At 40.2% G+C, this 19,137-nt stretch overlaps 2 protein-coding genes and 1 pseudogene across 2 annotated transcripts in view; 2 read left to right on the top strand and 1 right to left on the bottom strand.

Annotated features, from left to right (window-relative positions):
• The first annotated feature begins 257 nt into the window (after nt 1-257).
• ostc (oligosaccharyltransferase complex non-catalytic subunit) lies at nt 258-4,096 on the top strand. Its single transcript, XM_022245471.2, has 4 exons — nt 258-465; nt 1,082-1,155; nt 2,193-2,410; nt 3,260-4,096. Exons 1-4 carry the CDS (start codon nt 327-329, stop codon nt 3,276-3,278), a joined length of 450 nt encoding a protein of 149 aa, XP_022101163.1. The 5' UTR covers nt 258-326; the 3' UTR covers nt 3,279-4,096.
• Nucleotides 4,097-4,610: 514 nt separating this feature from the next.
• The window catches only part of sfswap (splicing factor SWAP), a 53,756-nt gene continuing 39,229 nt past the window's right edge, over nt 4,611-19,137 (top strand). The window contains exon 1 of the mRNA XM_087141218.1: nt 4,611-4,920. Coding sequence (XP_086997344.1) covers nt 4,643-4,920 — 278 coding nt within the window. The 5' untranslated portion in view covers nt 4,611-4,642. The remainder of the gene's footprint in view (nt 4,921-19,137) is intronic.
• Nucleotides 7,194-8,298, bottom strand: LOC147798222 (uncharacterized; annotated as a pseudogene).

Raw genomic sequence — 19,137 nt, 5'->3', positions numbered from 1 at the left:
CGTTATAAAACCAATTGAAACAAAAAATTAAAATCGCATTATTTTTAAATATTGTAATAGAATGAATATTTTTATTAATTTTTATATCAGATACAAATAACGAAAATTGTGAAAGAAATAAATGTATAAATTTGAAACGTGTCCCCGTACTAAAATAATAATTTCACCTCGTCCCCAGGAGTTGCTTGCGATAGAAATACGTGCGGAGCGCCTGCTATTTATGTGGTACTCTTATACATGTGGAGCGAGCGTCAAGGAACAAGGTAGTAAAACCCTGGAAAGCGCTTCTGCGAGGAAAGTACAGTATCCTGTGAAGAGGTGCGAAGATGGAGCAGTTGTATGCTATTCCTTTTTCAGTTTTGGAGTGTCCAAACGTGAAACTGAAGTGGCCAACATGGCTACACGCACCTTCAGCAATGACTGTTTACTTTGTCGTCCTTAGTTCGTATTTTCTTGTCACAGGGGGTGAGTTTTAATATCAGAGTTTTAAAAACAACTCGCATTCACAACCTGACATTGATGACATTGACAAGCACAAGATTACGAGAAGGCAGGCTAGGTCTGCATGACATTACTTTGCTTTAGCCCAGTGGACGTCGTCAACATTGCATTGCGACTAACATCCAGGGTATAAATAAAGTCCTCCTGCCATAGCGAAATTTTGTCGACATTTTTTTCTCACAATTTTACCTGGTGGAGGCAGCTCAACTCAAACATCATCCATGTCAAATGTTGTTCACAAGTGCCTTGTATCCCGAATTCCATCAACATGATTAATGCTCTGTTGAAATGACTAAATACGCCCATGCATGCTATGGATGATGTGTTTTGCAGTTAAGTTAATGCAGCTCCACACTTTCTGTAATTTTGGTGTAAATTTTTGTAGTGTCGTATATTATTTTTTGTATTTATATATTTTAATTATCAAGTTTTTAACGTTCTCAAAACCACAACAAATTTCAATGTATTTCAATAACTATGTTGGATACAAATGATATTAAATAAATGAAACATCCTGTGGACTTGATGGACGTTACTAGAGTGGAGGTTGATAATCATACTTGTTTCCTGAACTGCACAGGTCTTATTTATGATGTCATTGTGGAGCCGCCAAGTGTTGGCTCAACGACAGACGAAAATGGCCACCAAAGACCTGTAAGTTGTATGAATTACAGATGTATTTCTTTTTTTTTTTAAATATCTGTAGTTATCCTTCATATTCTCTGAGTGGCAAATGTACAGATTGTGTTTCTCCAAAGAGCTTATAAATGTTTCGTCCCAACTATAGCATAAGTCCCAACTATAGTTGGGACAGTCCCAACTGTTGTTCTGCAGTTGGGCTGGCCCAACTATTGTTGACCAATGTCTGTGGAAAATGTCTCAACATTATCCAAGTCAATGTGTCTCACGCTTGACACAATTCATATAAAATGTGGCACTTCATCTGTTCATCTAGCCCTATGACCAGTGACATGACATTTGTAAACAATATGACTTTGGCACATGCTGGGCACATCGTGCACACAGGACCTCTCTGCTGTAGTTGGGCCGGCCCAACTGTAGCATTCTAGTTGGGACGGGCCCAACTATAGTTGGTCAATTTACCTGTTTTTCAAATACAATGAGTGGACTCTTGAGCCAAATCCCAGGAAACTCCCTGAAACTCCCTCTTCCTGTCTAATATTGCGATCAACCAATGCCACATTCTCTCAGTGAACCTGGGACATCAAACCCGATGAAAGTGCAAGTAGGGAGGCTGCCCAGGCCTGTATCCATCCAAAATTGGTGCCAAACCAGTTGTCAAATTTTTCTGTATGGGATGAAGAATAGAAGTGGTAGCAAGAACGTACCCTCCAACTGTTCCGATTTCATCGAAACTGTTCCGATTTTTTACTTTTTAAAGTCCTAAAAACATTCCAATTTCTGTCAAAAGGAAAAAACTTAAGAAATAAAAAAGTCCCTGCAAAAGAGGGCGCTATTTGTAAAGAAGGTGCTGTTTGCAAAACAAGAGGGCACTGTTTGCTATGTGAAAATTGCAGTTGTTACACAAAGGTATTACATCTCTATCGATGTAGACAGATTGTGTAAACCACTTGCTTTGTTATGGGTGCCAATAATGGGTGTTTCGATCTCCAACTTTTCAGTGTTGGCAGGTGTGCAAAAGTTGGTTAAATATCTTCCCAATTACCTAGGTGGCGTTCATGCCATACCGAGTCAATGGCCAGTACATCATGGAAGGTTTGGCCTCCAGCTTCCTCTTCACCATTGGAGGCCTGGGCTTCGTTATCCTGGACAAGTCCAACACCCCCATGATGCCCAAGCTCAACCGGTTTCTCCTCCTCTTTGTCAGCTTCGTCTGCATCCTCGTCTCCTTCTTCATGTGCCGGGTCTTCATGAGGATGAAACTACCGTAAGTGGAACCCACTCCCAGTCCCTCCTGTCGCAATTTTCTTTGAACATCCTTTTGCAGCAGCTTGAAAGTTTGAACATTTGGTTCCTATCTATATGCTCCGTTGCAACTCGGAGTGCCTCTAGTTTGGAAAAATAAGTGTTTCCAGTGGTCTCAGCTGGAATGGACCGTTTCTGGGTAGTCCCTTTATCAGAGATTTAGGTAGCATTTAAAAATTGGCTGTCCATATTTGCCTTGTCTTGAAAAATTGGGATGCCTAAGTGGATAAGTGTCACGCATTCACATGCAAGTGCCTAACAGAAGAATCGGTTCCAAAATGGCAAACAGGGTATCCCAAAGACACCCCAATGGTTAAAACATAGGTGAGTACTCAGGACAAGCAGGACAGGATAGATCATTTAACTGATCAAAGCGAAGAATGTCACCAGATGCTTCGTTTCCTCACTCGACTCTTTTTCTGTGTGCTGTTTTGCAATGCAACTGTTGACGTTAAGGTGCAGATTTAGTAAAAGGCAGACCTAGGTCAGAGAACAAAGTGTTCAATAGATGATCCGCTCCGAGTGGGAACAAAAGAGGGCATTTTTTGGTACTCACTGCATAGACGTGCCATGAGACGCGCAAGTATATACACGTTTGACATGAAGCGTGCTGAGTAAGCGTAACTAATTTATTCCGGCATGTATGGTCTTTGCGTACATGCAGAATGGGTGCAAGAACCTGCTTGTAACCACCTGTCTTTCTTTTGCCGATTGGGGGTGCACTTCAGCTTGGGGCGGATAAAGAACATTGTCAGACAAACAGCAATGTAGATATGAATTGCAATCAACTTGTTTTGTCATTTTCTCCCAGGGGTTACCTGCAGGGATAAAACGTCCATCATCAATGCCAGTAGTGCCATCAGTTCTCCGCTCCTCCCTTCTCAGTTGTTGACCTATTGACCTTCAACCTCTTCCACCCTCATCCCACAACAACAGAAATAGCAGCTTCAAATGGACATTATCATCAGCCAAATTGTTAACCCATAAATTGGGGGGATATTAAATTGCCATAATTTTGCCATGTGCTGGCTCTTAAATTAAAGCTATAACCATCTTCATATAGTTACCAGAAGGCAAGAGATACTTATATTCCACTGGAGGCAGAGGGCACCAGACTGTTATTCTTTTGACTTTTTGAGCGAAGAGCAATAATGGCTACAGACTGTTTTTAAATGAAGACATTTGGATTATGTCACATGTTCTTGATCATTTTTTTTTCTACTGGAGGAAATTGAGAAATGTGAACGAGAAAGGGAATGTGCAGTTAAAATGAGGGAAAATTCCTTGAAGATTACAGTGCTCTTCTTGAGAACCCCCCCCGCCTGCATTTTTCTGGAGCAACCTTGCATAGCCAAGTACAAATAACTGAATGTAATTCTGGCATGTTTAGTCTATTTCATGGCTTTAGTGAACTTTACATAACTGGACTTTTATGTTCATGTAATTGGAAGGCCACTAGTTTTACAGAACTGGAATTTTACTTATTTGTACTAATTGACCTATTTTGGAAATGAATATGCACAGAGCCAAAACGAAGGAAGAGGGTGTGATTTTCACTTATGCAGTGAAAAAAAATGAGAAAATAGGGTTTCTAAAGAAGTGGTGGAAATGTCATCTTTGGAAAATAAATTGCTTTGATATTTGCTCCAATGTACATCTGCATGTCATTTCTTAATGGTGTGGTGTACCTTCAAACCTCGCCCCTCATTAGAAGGATATTTGCCCCCTCCTTCCTTTTCCATGCCCCGCCTCTTATTTGTGCCTTCTGCGCTATTGGGGAGGATTACAGCAATTTAAAATTAGGAAATCTAAATGATTATTTTCTTTCCGCTAGTCGCCTCTGAAAGTAGTGAAATTCGTCATTAGGGATCAAGTTAATGCTGTGATTTATTAAACAAAATGACTATCAATTAGGCTTGTGTCAAAAGATTTTTTTTTCGAGATCAAGGAAAACTTTTTTGTGTGCAGTGGGGGCGCCGTTTAGAAGGACCGCGGCATTTTTCCGTGCAGTCGGGTTCCGTATCATTGTATTCCGCTGTGACATGGCATCCAACCGTAATCCACGTCAGTGAAACGCATTTGTGAATACAGCGCAATGGGTACCCGTCTGTAATTTACAAGAAATTTCGTTTACTTGTGCACAAACGCACGTCTGCAGGGTATCAGACCACCACGCGATGACACCAACGTTATTATGCAAAATGTTCGCAATGGACAACAACCTAACGTAACACGAGTCGAAAAGGGAGCCATAAAAATGGCGCAAATAAGCAAGAAAATGAAGACCAAGCGGGCCCATCTGGTAGACACGAAGAAGATGGAGGCCCAGAAGTCCCGCGAGGAGGAGCTGGAGGAGATCTGCGTGGTTGGCTACCAGTGTAAGCTCTTCCGTGATGACGAGCGCGCCTTGGCAATCGATCGCGGGGAACATCTGATCCCGTGGATGGGCGATACATCGCTGATGATTGACCGGTGAGTTGGTGACATTAGCACTAGCAGGCCCTTCCCTTGCGAGTGGCGTCGTTGCACCTGCTTTTGCGCGTCGGGGATGTTTGACAGTAAAACTCCATATGGGTTTTTTCGCCACTTACCCTGAAACATGTACTGAGTCCTTACCACTGTCGACTGTTTTACCACCATAACCACTGCTTGTTACTCTGTAATCAAATTATTCCATACCATTCTGCCATTTTTCTCAGAGTTTCATTACGAGTTGTGAATGAATCATCTGCATTTGTTTCTTTATTTTCTTCTTAATCTTATCGTTTTACCAAGCTTCTTTCTGGAACTTTTAGTATGATATTAACATTTTTATGCAGGTTAAGTCTCATGGGAAAGAGTTTAATACGGACAACACTTGATGCCCCTGTGCACAAACCAATGAGACTTGTCTGAAAAACCTGTTTTCTAAGTTTATGTTTCAGAATTTTCTCAGCCAAGTATCACTTATCCCTTTCTGATGGTGGTTATAACATTTTAAGGGAAAATTAGTGTTGTCCGTATATGGAACTTTTTCCCTCTCATGTTACAAATTAACAAATTGAATTGTTTCTTTGTTTCTGTATTTACTTAGAAAACACATTTATTCAGACCAGTCTTGTAAGTCGTAGCTGTTTAGGTGTCTATATGGAATTCACTCCTTACCCTTGTATGATCAGATAATATTGCTTAGTAAACACTTCCAGACCAATCTTGTGGACAGGATGTCATGTGATGTCTGTAGTTGTCTTTCCTCAAGCTATTTTGATGTGACTTGTATTTCTCACAGTGACACATTGTGGTTATTTTACCCTAACAGTCTTTAGTCCTCTGGGTTGAAAAATATGATTTTTCACACTTACATGACATGCCATGCACCTGACTTTTGTGATCAACTGGTTGACCTAGCAGTTTAGTGAGTTTGAGAAATCAGGAGAATGGTGATTAGTTCCTACACAAATACCAAGGGTTTAATATGACTAGTTTCTAGTGCTCTAAGCATATAAATAAATGTACCATATTTTTCCTTCTGTGTACTTCATGTACAGCGTGTTTTCCGCTTTGATGGCAAAAGCAAGCCCCCTTTTGACTGCTGACCACCATAAAAACATACATGGATGGTCAAGTTTTGAACTTTCAAATTGTAATTTGTGTCTAAATCATTTTTGCAGATTCTGTGAGTCACGTGCGGTAAATTTCATCAGATGGAAATTTGTGTTTCCATGTGTGCCCTGTTTACTCAGATCATATAGACGTATTCCACCAGTCGGTGGATTTCAGTGCTGGCTATGTATTGAAATCTCACAAAGTATATGTATTGTGTACCCTACATGTACTGATACCTAACCAGTGATACGTGTCAATGCCAGATGGTCATCTTTAGATATGTATGAATGTGCATTAAACAAGAGAGTGAGATGTGTGGGACACATTGATTGAATGCTGAAAGATGATCAACACTGTCAAGATATGTACATGAAATTGTCGAGGCCCATATTGCCTTTGCCATCTTGAATTAAAGGGCCCTCACTGTTATGTTAAGCAAATGGTCAGTGAAAGGCCAAACCCAAGGTTACGACATAACAAACCTCTAAGGAAAAATTAAACCTGTATATTTGATGTGATCTGCAAACACCTTTCACATGGCGAGCTTTGTCATTTTGGTGCATATCAACTTCCAATTGATCTGGAAACTGTCCTGTTTTCAAAACTGTTTAATTCATACTGGTAATTATAAACAACGTAGATTCATATGGTAGACAACCTACATGTAGAATCATATAACAAAAGAGTGGAACCATATTGATATGAAGTTTATATGCACCTGAATGATGGAGCTCACCATGTGAAGGATTTTTACAGACACAACACATATATTCATGGGTTTATTCGGTACTGAATGTGTAGAAAATCAACATTGAGAAAACGAAAATTTGTTCAACATCAATCTCAAAATATGGAGGGCATAACGTTTTAGTCCCAGCAGAATCTTTCTCAAAGGCAAAATGACAAGTGGACAGGACAAACTAGCAAACAGAGAATCAACCAAGCATGGATGAATGCAAGAGGACACAAGGAAAGGTCAAGAAAGCTGCAGGCTGGATAAAGCAGGGGCAAAGGATAAAGGGGAGTGCATGAAAGCCATGGTTAAACAACAAAGGAATGAAAGGGGGGAAGAGATCAAAGAAAAAATACAATGGATGGAACTGGACCCCAAGGGGGGGTATAATCTGCCGACAGAAGAGAGGGAAAGAAAAGAGGGTTAATTAGTAGTTTTGTCCTTGGATGTTCAGGCCATGGAGTTGTATCGTGCGAAGGCGTTTGATCCAAAGCTTCTCCCTGTTGAAGCAAACAGCATCTTTATGGTACCCAAGTGATTCTGTGCCCTGTAAGATCATGTCAGACATAGAATGGTTAGGAAGGTTGAAGTGGTGGCCTACAGGGGTATCTAGTCGTTTGGTGTTGACCATAGGTCTGTGGCCATAGAAATGCTTCTTGAGAGTGTTCTTAGTCTCTCCAACATACTGAACACTGCACACCCTGCAAGAGATAAGATATATGACATTAGAAGAGCTACAAGTGATAGTGCCTTTAGTTCTGTGGGTGGTACTGGAGGAGTGTCCAGAGAATGTATCTGATTCCAGGACATGGTTCTGGCAAACAACACATCTGTTAGAATTACACTTGAAACGTGCCTTGCTTTGTGGGGGGAAGGGTATCCAAAGGGGGCACCTCTGCCCACATGACAAGGTCCTGTAGGTTGCGGGGACACCTGTAGGCCACAAGAGGGGTGTCTAGGACGGCAGTGGCTAGGCGGTCTGAAGTGTGGAGGATATGATGATTGTGGTTGATTATTTTGCGGAGGGGAGGAAGACGAGGATAGAAAGTGATAACCAAGGGAACCCTGGGATTGTTTCTTCATGGGGTCTTCTCCTTGAGTGCAAGACTTCTAGGGACGGAGCAGGCCCTATTGATAGAGCGTTGAACCTGGTGATAGCTGTGCCCCCTTGCAATCAAATGCCTCTTCAGTTCCTGTGTATGACGGGAGAAATCTGAATCATTAGAACAAATGTGTCTCGACCTGAATGCTTGGCTGTATGCAATACCAGTCTTACAATGTCTAGGGTGACAGCTGGACGAGTGAAGATACTGATGGGTATCTGTGGGCTTGGAATACAGGTCAGTAGTCACCAGGTTGTTCTCCTTCCAAGTGCTGACATCAAGAAAGTTGGCCTAATGGAGGGAATATTCTGCTGAAGTGAACTTAACTGTCCTGTGGAAAGAATTGATATGGTTAATGAAGATGTTTAGACTGCCACTGTCAATGTATCTCCACCAGATCCAAGGGTGGCATGGTGCTGAAGTAAGCATGCTTGGGGATTTTTGGGATGTTGTTCAACAACAATTACATCGAGTCTTCCCTTGTTGATGTGGTTGGCGCAAACACAAGAGAGTCACATACATACATGTACATGTTTGTGGTCCTGAGCATATCAGTTGCCAGTCTGGGTTTTTATGTTATTTATTTTGCTCAAGGCCTCCACACACGCTGGGCTCAATGTGTAACCTACAAGATAATGAAGTAGACCTTGCAATCTTAGCCTCCCTCTCAAGCCTGCCTGCAGTGTAATTCTGTGGGGAATAGAAAAAAACGTTGACACCATGCATGCGCTTGTCTCGCAGTGTCTGGAAAAAAAGCCTAATCGAGCAGGGTTGCGCTTGCATTTGATTTCTGCTGTCACAGTGTAGGCATATCAAAATCAGACTTGTATTTCACAAAGGCCACTGAGGTCGTGACCTCTGTCCTGGACCTTGTGTCCTTGGAAATGTTTTTCAGTACTCCAATAAAGTTTTGAGGAAATGTCTCTTATGGGAAAATGGTGTGTCTCTTCTTGAATAGACATGTAACTCCAAACCCGATGAGAAATTTATCTTCAGGTGTAACTTTGAACACATGAACTACCCATGCATGTAAATGTACCTTTTTTGCTGAAATGTATCTTTTTCGTACTGAGAGAACCAAAACAGCATAGTGGCATATTTTGACATATAGGAACTTCTTTCAAAGCTCTGTCCATTCAATATGCGGTACACTTGGTGCAATATAAATAAAGCACTGATGTATCTCAAGGGATACCAACCAGTACTACAGAAATACTATCTAAGACCATCAATTTTAATTTCCACTCTAACTGTGATAAATGATGTTACAGTATGTGTCTGTCAGGGCATAGTGATACCACACAATTGATTTATCCTACGTCGTGTATGTCACCCCTGTCAGTTCACTGGACACAGTTATCCTGTCTGTCAAGTTAATTTTAGGGTCTGGATGTTTCCAATACCTGACTATAGTTACTGATTACAGGTGACAAAAAACTGCTCAGCGGGGAACCAGCTGCTGGAGCATTCTTTCAGGGGAGTAATTGTATCATTGCAACCTGATTCCCCGGTCCCAATATGGAAGATGGGCCCGGAGTGAAGAAGCAATTCATCACAGCAGGAATCTGAGCCGGAAACCTCTGCCCTGCCCTGCGAAATCCAATGCTCCCTTTTCGGAGGCTTCCTCGTCTCACGATTTGTTGGGACAATGGAAATGCCATTCGTTACAGAAGCTTGTTGATGTAGGCCTTCCTGTTTCTGACAACTCTCTCTTCACTGTAGTTTTGGTTTATTCAGTTGACCATGGGAGCTCCAGTTTCTGATGTTTTTCCACAATAACATAATTCATAATTGTGTCTTTTTTCAAGTGCTTTATTGACTAAAGCGGCACCGTGTCTTTCAAAGGATTGATTGTAGCCCTCTTTAAATGTCTTACGGAATTCTTTTCTGAAGAAATCCTGCTTTACCGAACAGAATCAAACGGCACATGAGGTCTGAGGATCCTGCTCAGATCCCCAGAAGCCAACAATTTGCAAACTCTTGGACAAGATGTTTTAATGTTAACCTGTTAAAATCTGTACTGCCTGCACATGCATCTTTGTTGTTGTCCAAGTCTGGGAGACACAAACCTAGGGCAGATTACAGGTACCTGGTCCATCATTTTCCTTCTCTTCAATGCCCCAAATACATGTAGTCTCAAGTTTGTAATTTTGGCTAAATACACGTCTGTTCCAAACACTTTTTTGTCAAAAAGTAATGAAGTTTGATGCCTCCCTCCCCCTGAAAGAAAAAGAAAAAAATCTCTGCACGATCTGACAAATATAGAACCGAATTTCTTCATTTAATATTTTGATTTTGTGGAGAACATGAAAATACTTTGCCATAACAGCAAATGCTTCAGCTGTGCAGTGTAAGTGCATGTACATGTTAACATGTAGGGCAGTCATTGTTTGATTGGAAGTACCAGTGCGGTCAGTATCATTACCAGTTCCCTATGATTAACATTTCTTTTTTCCCTTGTGAATGTACTTCCAACTGAAAAGAAAAAAAACTGGTAACAGAAGGCGTTGGGTTACACTTGGATGCGCATTCAGGGTGTAGACTAGTTTTGCTTGAATGGCTGTTACTCGTATGTCCTTGAGTTGTCATGACATGTTCATTAATAGTAATAGGGTTACCCGAAGGAGGCTGCATTTCTCTCTGCGCTGGAAAGGTTACAGCAGACAGGTTAAAATAAACATGCACAAGAGACCTGTGAACTTCAACCTTTTTCTTTTACAAGGCTGGTGTCTTTTCTGTCTTTTTTGGCTTTTTTGTTGGAATGCCGGGGTGTGTATAGTCTCTGTATACATGGTATACTATAAACCCCATATACATGTAAGTGGGCAATTAACATTTCCACACACAGATGTTTGGTTAATTTACAGAATCTCAAGGGGTGGGATTCCTGCCTTTTTTTTGAATTTTCAATGATTTTATTTGAAGGCAAGTTTTTGGCTAGTTAACCATGTGCTCTTTACTTGTGTTTACATTGGTTTTGTTTTTTCACATGTATGCACTTTACGCAAGAGAGTGCAAAAAATCTAGAGAGCCTGCATACTTCTCTTGTAGCCAGTATACCTGTGCATGTACATTTACTTAAAAATTACATTTGTTTAACTTGCGTTGGTTCCAAATCTGTGCATGTGTTTGTGATGAACCTGTTCATATCACGTACAATGAATTGTTGATTGACAGACTTGATGAAGGCAGGTGCAGCGCTGTATGGTGTGACCAAAACAGTCGCATTTGTGCCTTAAAATAGTGATATGCGACCAAATGTTTAATTGTTATCGCCAATGGCAACCATGATTTGTGCCCATAATGTATAAAGCATGAGCCCATGTTAACTGCAACATACATGTACATGTAGCTATGAACAGTATGTACGTGTACACTGTAGGAACATACACACACGTATAGGTACTACATGTACATGTACATGTAGGTATCCGAGATGACTGGTTTTTTGTCACACACTGTATAGAGGGATTTCACATTAGCGCCGTCTGTGCATATCCGCATCGAAACCGAGGCTCTCTGTGTTGAACTTTGTCACGCGCGCCCGCGGCGTCCACACAGTACATAGAGTATCCGGTTCTTAAGTGTGACGCTACTTCATTTTAAACCACGCCCACTGCACAAGAAACACGACCATCGCAGAGACGTTAGTCAATTGTCGTTATTTTTCTTTGGATTTTTACGTGTCGAGTCATCCTGAAAGACTCTTCCACAAAAATCTTCAGCCTGAAAAGTCTGAATTTAACATACATGTACCTTTATGTATTTTGTGTCTTGACTCCTTACTTTCAATCATCTGATCGTATTAAGAATTGAAGCTGACACATACAGCCTCGTTTTCAAACGCGGAAGTGCGCAGATCGACGCTAAAAGCGTCGTATTGGGATCCCTCTATAGAGTGTGTATGGGGAGCTTAGACATTTTGCATTTTCATAATGCACTAGCACTTTGTGAATGCCATGATTCCCGGGCAATAAACTTGTTTCAGCCCCAAATGTACAATGTACTTGAAGTTTGAAACCAAAGCTTCCCTTGATCCAGGCCGGTTCCAGGTATGAAAAGCTCAAACGTAAGAGAACAAACTTGTCTTGCCTTTTCTTTCAACTTTTTTTCATGTAATTGGTTGTCAATTTTTAGTTTATTCCACAAGTACAAAATCCAAATGACAGAATTAAGTTTCTGTGTGTTTTTTCAGATTTTTTACTGGTACATAGATGTATAACTTGTGTATATTGCAAATGCGTGTACAGTACATGTAAGTACAAAAATCGACCTGGCGCCTAACTTTATTTTTTAGGAGCCAGTGGCTCCTCATTTTAAGTTTCTCCGTACAGCCTTGGACAGGTGTCTGTCAGGCCTGTAGATTTCTACAGGACCAGCCAGTTTCTACCATACATGTACTGTATGTACAACTTCCGGTATAATATCACAGCTGTTGTCATTTGGAACAGTGTACAAATATTTCTTCATTGGTGCAAATGCACGGATATGTTAAAGAGCATACCCAAGTACCCTATCGTTGGTGTGCTAACCATGTGCAAATATTGGACTACATGTAAGTACAAATAAAATTACACAGTAATTTTTCTGACCGAGAAAAACTGATTTTTATTAATGTAAACCAGGCTACACATACTGTACCGTACATGTACGTTATGTGCTGATGTCCAAAGTTTTTGAGTGGATTTGGGTAAGACAGAGTTGGCATTTTTTGCATTTAATTTTTTCCTTTTTTAAAATTTTGAGTGATATTTCTTGAAGGGATAATGGGCTACCCTGTCTGTGGGCAACTAACAGATACACGTTCAGACACTTTATATTGCCCATCAACTTCTTCCATTAACAGCTCAAGTTTGTGAAAACTCATTTATAATCATTCGTGTTGATTAAAGAATAATACAGCCACATGGGCAACATTGTCACAATCAAGCGACGTAATTTAGCACCTTCAGTCCACAGCCCAGAACTGGACACAGTGTGAACCTGGTGTTTACTGTTGCACACAAGGCACAGGTCATGCTCAATAAATGAAAGTGATATCATAGGCTCTATCCTTCCTCTCTGCATGTATTCATAACCACACCACCCACTGCTTGAAATGCCTGTGGACAGTGCTTATACTCATGGGCATTGCATATGAACTAGATTCAGGCTTTGGAAGGGCAGTTGAACCGTATTAATTATAGCCTTTTTGTGCTTGACTGATGTCTTGAAACTGTTGAAAAATTCTCTTTGAGGTCAGACTTTCCATTTGGCAAAGAGAGGTCCATGGATATTGTACCATGCACTTGACCTCATAAGTTCTGAATCTTTATGTTGAATTCTAAAGACAGTCCCCCCCACCCAGCAATAAGAATATGGCAGCAGTGTGTAGGAAAATGTAGCCCTCTTTTGCACTTGATTCCCTAGACAATGATTAGCTCCTGAATCTATCAAAATTGAACTCGATGGTCTAAAGCATTCAAACAAAATTGGATTATTAGTCTTCACGCACAGCCATATTGTCTGGGCTTTGCATGTATGTAGCTGCCAATCCAGGTGGTGGATTCAGGGTAGTCAGTGGTATGGCTAAACTTAGACAGGGGTGTAATAGAAAAGAGACAGGGCACAAGTACCAGTTTTGTCACATGTACAGGTGGCAGTCTTTGTTTGACATTGCCAATTTTCAATTTTAAGGAATGCCTGTAGACACAGCTGTCATTGGGACAAATTGTATTGAATTTGTGCAGTTGGGGATGTAGTTCTCCTTGCCGACAAACATTTAAATGAAGTGGAAATATCAGACATACCTTTTCCACCCCCATGGGTCAATCTATAGTTCTGGGATCTAAAAGTGGCATTTTTGGTGTCCCTGTTACACCTGCCCGGTGTAATTTGGCGTGGAAATATCATTGAAATTGACATCAGGCTATAATGTGCGTTACCTAATCATTCTTGGAAATTAAATAACTTGTTCTGAGCTTACGAAATCATATGTCAGATGTGACGTTGGCAAGGAGAAAAAATCACGGAATGACCAATGTGTTCAGTGCTTGGGACACTATTCTCAGTGTCGTGAAAAACCTACACTGATAAATTATACTAATCACTAATAATGCAATAATTTTGGAGAATTGTTGAAGCCGATGTATACATATATCAATATGGTTATTTTTATATCCTCTGAATTTATGCTTAAACCAAGAGCCACATGTACATGTACATCATACCGGTATGTATTTGTTTTGGAGGAAAGTACATGTACAGTATGTCCATGTTTTGTCAATTTACATGTAGATGTGGATTCTTCCACATGTACACAAACCTACATGTACTGTGCATGTACAGGTAGACTTTTTCTAGCCTGTGATCTTTCCCCATGGTTAAAGCATTTGTTCCTGTTTATTGGACAACCGGGGGAGGGGGTTGTTTGGGCTTGAATCAAGGCTAGTGGTTGTTCAAACCTGTCAGCATTACAGGAAATTGTAAGTTGAGGGTACCCAGAATTTTTTTGTCTACGTTAATGTACATGTGTAGGTACTTCAGCTTGTACCATACCATGCCAAATATTTGATTACTATGATCAGTTATCATGCACCGTATACATTTACATATTTTCAATAAAAAAATATTAGGAGGTGAAAATAAAAATGGAAACTAAACAAGGAAAAATTTGCATAAATAAATGGATTCTAATTACAGTAATTTAAGGTGTGAAAGCTAACCTAAAGGCATGAGATGAATATGCCCAACAATAAGACCAAACCATAACCTGTACCGGTACATGTACGTGTCCTTGAGTGTTTTCATTTACAGCCAAACCGATAAGACCAAACCATAACCTGTACCGGTACATGTACAAATGTACGTGTCCTTGAGTGTTTTCATTTAAGGCCAAACCGATAAGGCCAAACCATTACCTGTATGTGTCCTTAAATGTTTTCACTTTCAGCAGATTCAGAATTGTGGATTAGCTGATACAATGATTCCTAAATTTGTCCAGTAACAGCACAGTACATGTACATAATGTTGACATTTATATACGGGTATGTACATCAAAAACCACTGAAATCTTCTATCCCAAATTGGCCCCTTTTATTATCAAGTTACCCATACACATAAGACCCCTTGGAAGTAATTTCCAAGGTCCTTCCAGAAGAGCAGATGCGACAGCCAAGACGATCGTCGGTGAATTCCCAGTGTTCACACCTCCCTGCCTCCTCATCTTCTCTCGACCGCGTTCCATCCTGACACCTCGTTGCTGCGTAGCAACAACCAGTCAACCTAGTCAAACTGACATTGACCCATCTCATCCTTTTTTTTTCTTCTGTGTCCACCATCCCCGTACCTGGTTGAAGTTCTACATGGGCAGATGCTAGCCAAGCATGCAAGGCCTGGCAGGGGTGTAGTATACATGTATATAAGATGACGCATCTGTAGGCAAATGAGCTCGCAGCATCTATGGCTTCTGTGAATGCAGAGACCAGTATTAAGGGAAACACTTGACTAAAAGCATGACAACCGCACTTCTTAGAAGGCCAACGTGGCAGAAGAACGACAAAAGATGTACAGTGCACATGAATGAGGAGGTTTAATATTCAGAAAATATGTTTTGATGTGTCTGCTCTCGGACTATTTTTACTGCAGTCACCCACATTGAAAACTAATGTACATGTACAATGTACATGTACATGTACATAATCTGATGTCTAGGTTGACAGAAAATATTTACCCTGTTAAATCAACATTGCATTTGGTGTGCTGCATGAAACTTAATTTACCAAATGACATTGACGTACAATATTTCTTCTGAAAATCTGAAAATCCATCCAATAGCTACCGTAATGTTCTGAGTCCATGTACTGATCTGTACATTTACATGTTTATTGGTTAGTGAATGAATAAATACCTCAGTGCGCATTAACTTTTGTGTAGCGTGCTTTTTGGAGGTATTTACATGTATAAAATCAGGATATTTTGTTTCAGTTCTCATGACTCTGTACCCTTGCATTCTGTGTCCTCTCTCTATGATGACACACACTCTACATGCACAGTGTTGCTTGGTGGGGACCAGGCACCTGCAGTTCCAAGAAATTGGAATTTGTGGCAGTCAAAAATCCTCAGGTGTAGTCCATCATTTTTTAATTGTGCATCATGTTCATTTGAGGTAACAGAAGTTCTTAAAATGTAAAGAAGGGTGCTGTGCAACTGACCTTATCAGGTTTGAGATCAGTGAATGTACACGTGTATACGGTATTCCGAGAAAGACAAAATTCTAGGATCTTGATTTCAAATCACAAGTTGAAAAGTCATGTTTTGAAATGCGGCCAAATTCAGCATCCAGGACATGCTCTCCTTCGGCTGATTGCACACTGAACCGACAAATTGTAGCAACCAGGCAAGCATGTGTATCACAGCAACGTATGAGCATACTCGCCTCATTATGCTGTGGAGCTGGCAAAAATTAACCGAACCTTAGGTACTGTGCATGCGGAACACATGCACATGCCATCAAAGAGAGCCCTCTCTTGGCTGACAGGAACCAAAGAAAACAGTGCCCTCGTCAGTTCTCGCACTGAAGTATTGAGAAGCTGCTGTCTTTTTGGATCATCCTTCCACTTCCTTGATCAACTTGAAAGACAGTGGAAGTATTCTTATGCTATCAGTACCCTTTCTTTGTGGGTATCATGCTGAGATAAATCGCCTGTCTGATAGCTGGGGAAATCAGATTTTTATGTGAGCAATTAAAATTCTGACTAGCTGCACCCATTCGGACAAGTCCAGAAAGGCTTACCTGCATTTAGTAAACAAATTGCTTTATGCGCTAAAGCTTAACTATGGACATCAATTATAATTCCAACATGATAAAAAATAACAAAAATACTCAAGTCGTTTTTCAGTCATAAGTGGCAACTTCACCCCACATTTCCCTGTGCATGTGTATAACATTTCCAACGCGGCTGTCATCGACGTTGAGATAAACAAACACCATTTTCTCTCAGCTGATCAGAGTTTCCAACGTGCATGTCTGAAACGACGTATGCTGTTGGCTATTTTCATTCTTAAGAAATTTTGTAAACCAATCAGAATTAGGCTTAAGCATTTAATAGATTGGGTAATGGGGTTGCCATGTCATTTCAGTCATTCCTGGGATCGTCATTATTTGGATGTCAAAAAAAGTTTGCAATATATCTAATTTTTGTCGCCTGTATTTAGCAATCAACAGTTTATAATGATATCTATGTACCATCCTACAGTGCATAAAAGTATTATAAACTCTACAATACGGCGACGTCGGATTCCTTATCCAAGTTGCTTATATGAAAGTTCTTACATACGAAAAATATTCCCACCTTGGGCACTGGTTGTTGAACCAAGTGTGTTCATCACCTCTGTTCTGTCAGTTGCATATATACACTTGATGAAAAAGGTAAGCGTCTCCATGTTTTGTAAGGGGTTACGTGTACAGGATGGAACAGCGGCAAAGGGACAAGATGTGTACGGTACTGACTCATTGTAAATTTGATACGATATCTTTCATTTACTGTTAATTCACCACACGATGTACTGGTATTTTTCAGGTTGTGATGCATTTTATTTTAGCGTGCTCTGTTTCCTCAGGAACCTGGTAGCATTTTTGCAAAAACGTTAATTAAAGATTGCGTGCATCCAGCAGGCCTAAGTTAAATAATCATACTAATCATGGATTCTGAGAAATCTTGGGCGAATGTTGATCCAATTTGGGCAAGCAAATTTATGGCATGCCCTGCATCTAAAAAAAAAATTGTCACAGCTTGGCAGGTACCGAATCAAATCAAATGGTGCCTTCAACATTTCATGTTCTGAACCATTGGAAATCTTGCCTTGTTGGCTCATTGATCAACCACAAAGACAAAGCCAGAAATATTTTACTTATTGTACGGTACCTGTGCAGGCAAGGGGGAGGCATTCAGAGATGTACGTTCTCGTGTTAGTCTGCAAACCCATAGTGCAATACATGTGGACATACACACGTACACATTGTACATGTACATACATGTCACAGTAAATGTATGTACATGTACAAGAACATGTTTCATCATGAACCATGCATATAAATGCGTAATTTGATCTTTTTTCGTATGCATTTAAAGGTACATGTACATCTACGTTTGCTTTGGGCTAAATTCTTTCAGCATGATTTTCCGTTTCATTTTTTATCTTTCTTTGGTTGGCTTCCTAAGTTCCTTATTCCAACATCCTCACACTCACAGTAATTGTCTGGCCTGCTGTGTTGCTTTCCTTTTTCAGCAGAGATCAGAGAACCTCCACAGCAACAAGGCCAAACGCAACCAATTAGCAGAATGGAAATCCATTAAGATGACATCTCCCATCCCAATAAGATGCACAGCCACTTTACATGCTCTCTGCAAACTATACAATCAATCAGTGGAAATGTCATGTTGAAATAGATGATGACCACGCAACACAGAACAAAAGGGCCTCATACCAAGGGCCTGTATATTTTATTCTTTTTTTTAGCACCTGAAATGGACCATGATACGATGCATGTGTACATGTACATCACTGATAAATGTAGTAAACAATGTACATATTTGTTTTATTTCTGTTTCCAGATATGTAAAGGATTTTCATCTTGGACTTTAGTAATGCTGCATTAGATGCTGCTGAAAAGAATTATTCTCTCGTTCCTTCCAAAAATTTGTTTTCATTTGGGGAATTTTTTCCCCGTGATTATGTAACTTACATGTAACTCCTTGAAATCAATGAAAGCTTTGATACACGTAGGTTATCTGCCAGAATTGGTTTGAAAGTCGTTGTATACATGTACATGTACATGTAGGAGTACTTGTGTGGGAAGGATGTACAGTGTATGTTTCCTAGCTTAAAAACAGAAAAAAAATTACCAAGTGTGTTTTCTGTTTATTCAGATGTTTGTTCACATCAAAGCAATGGCTTTTGACAGTGCCGAAGAAAACAAAAGTTCTGCTTGTACATTTGTTTACAGATCTATGTGTTTATAACTTCAAAACTGAAACAATTAAGGGCAATTAACCACATTGCCCCGGGGGCATTTATGAATGTTGATGATGCTGGGATGGGATAATTATCATTTTTTTCTGTATTTAAATTCTTTGAAAATTCATATCTTCATTTACTGGACATTTACACCCACACGAAGGACTGTCTGGTTTCTACTCTAATCTGACAGACAACATCTATTGACGCTGGAGTATTTCAGCCAGGCCTGCCGCCTTGTAAAAAGAGCCCAGATTGTGTGATGTTACG

This window comes from Acanthaster planci, linkage group LG09 (assembly GCF_054643075.1).
Source record: "Acanthaster planci isolate LZ-2023a linkage group LG09, COTS_SCS, whole genome shotgun sequence".
Classification (NCBI taxonomy): domain Eukaryota; kingdom Metazoa; phylum Echinodermata; class Asteroidea; order Valvatida; family Acanthasteridae; genus Acanthaster; species Acanthaster planci.
This window is presented reverse-complemented; position numbering and strand designations above follow the sequence as displayed.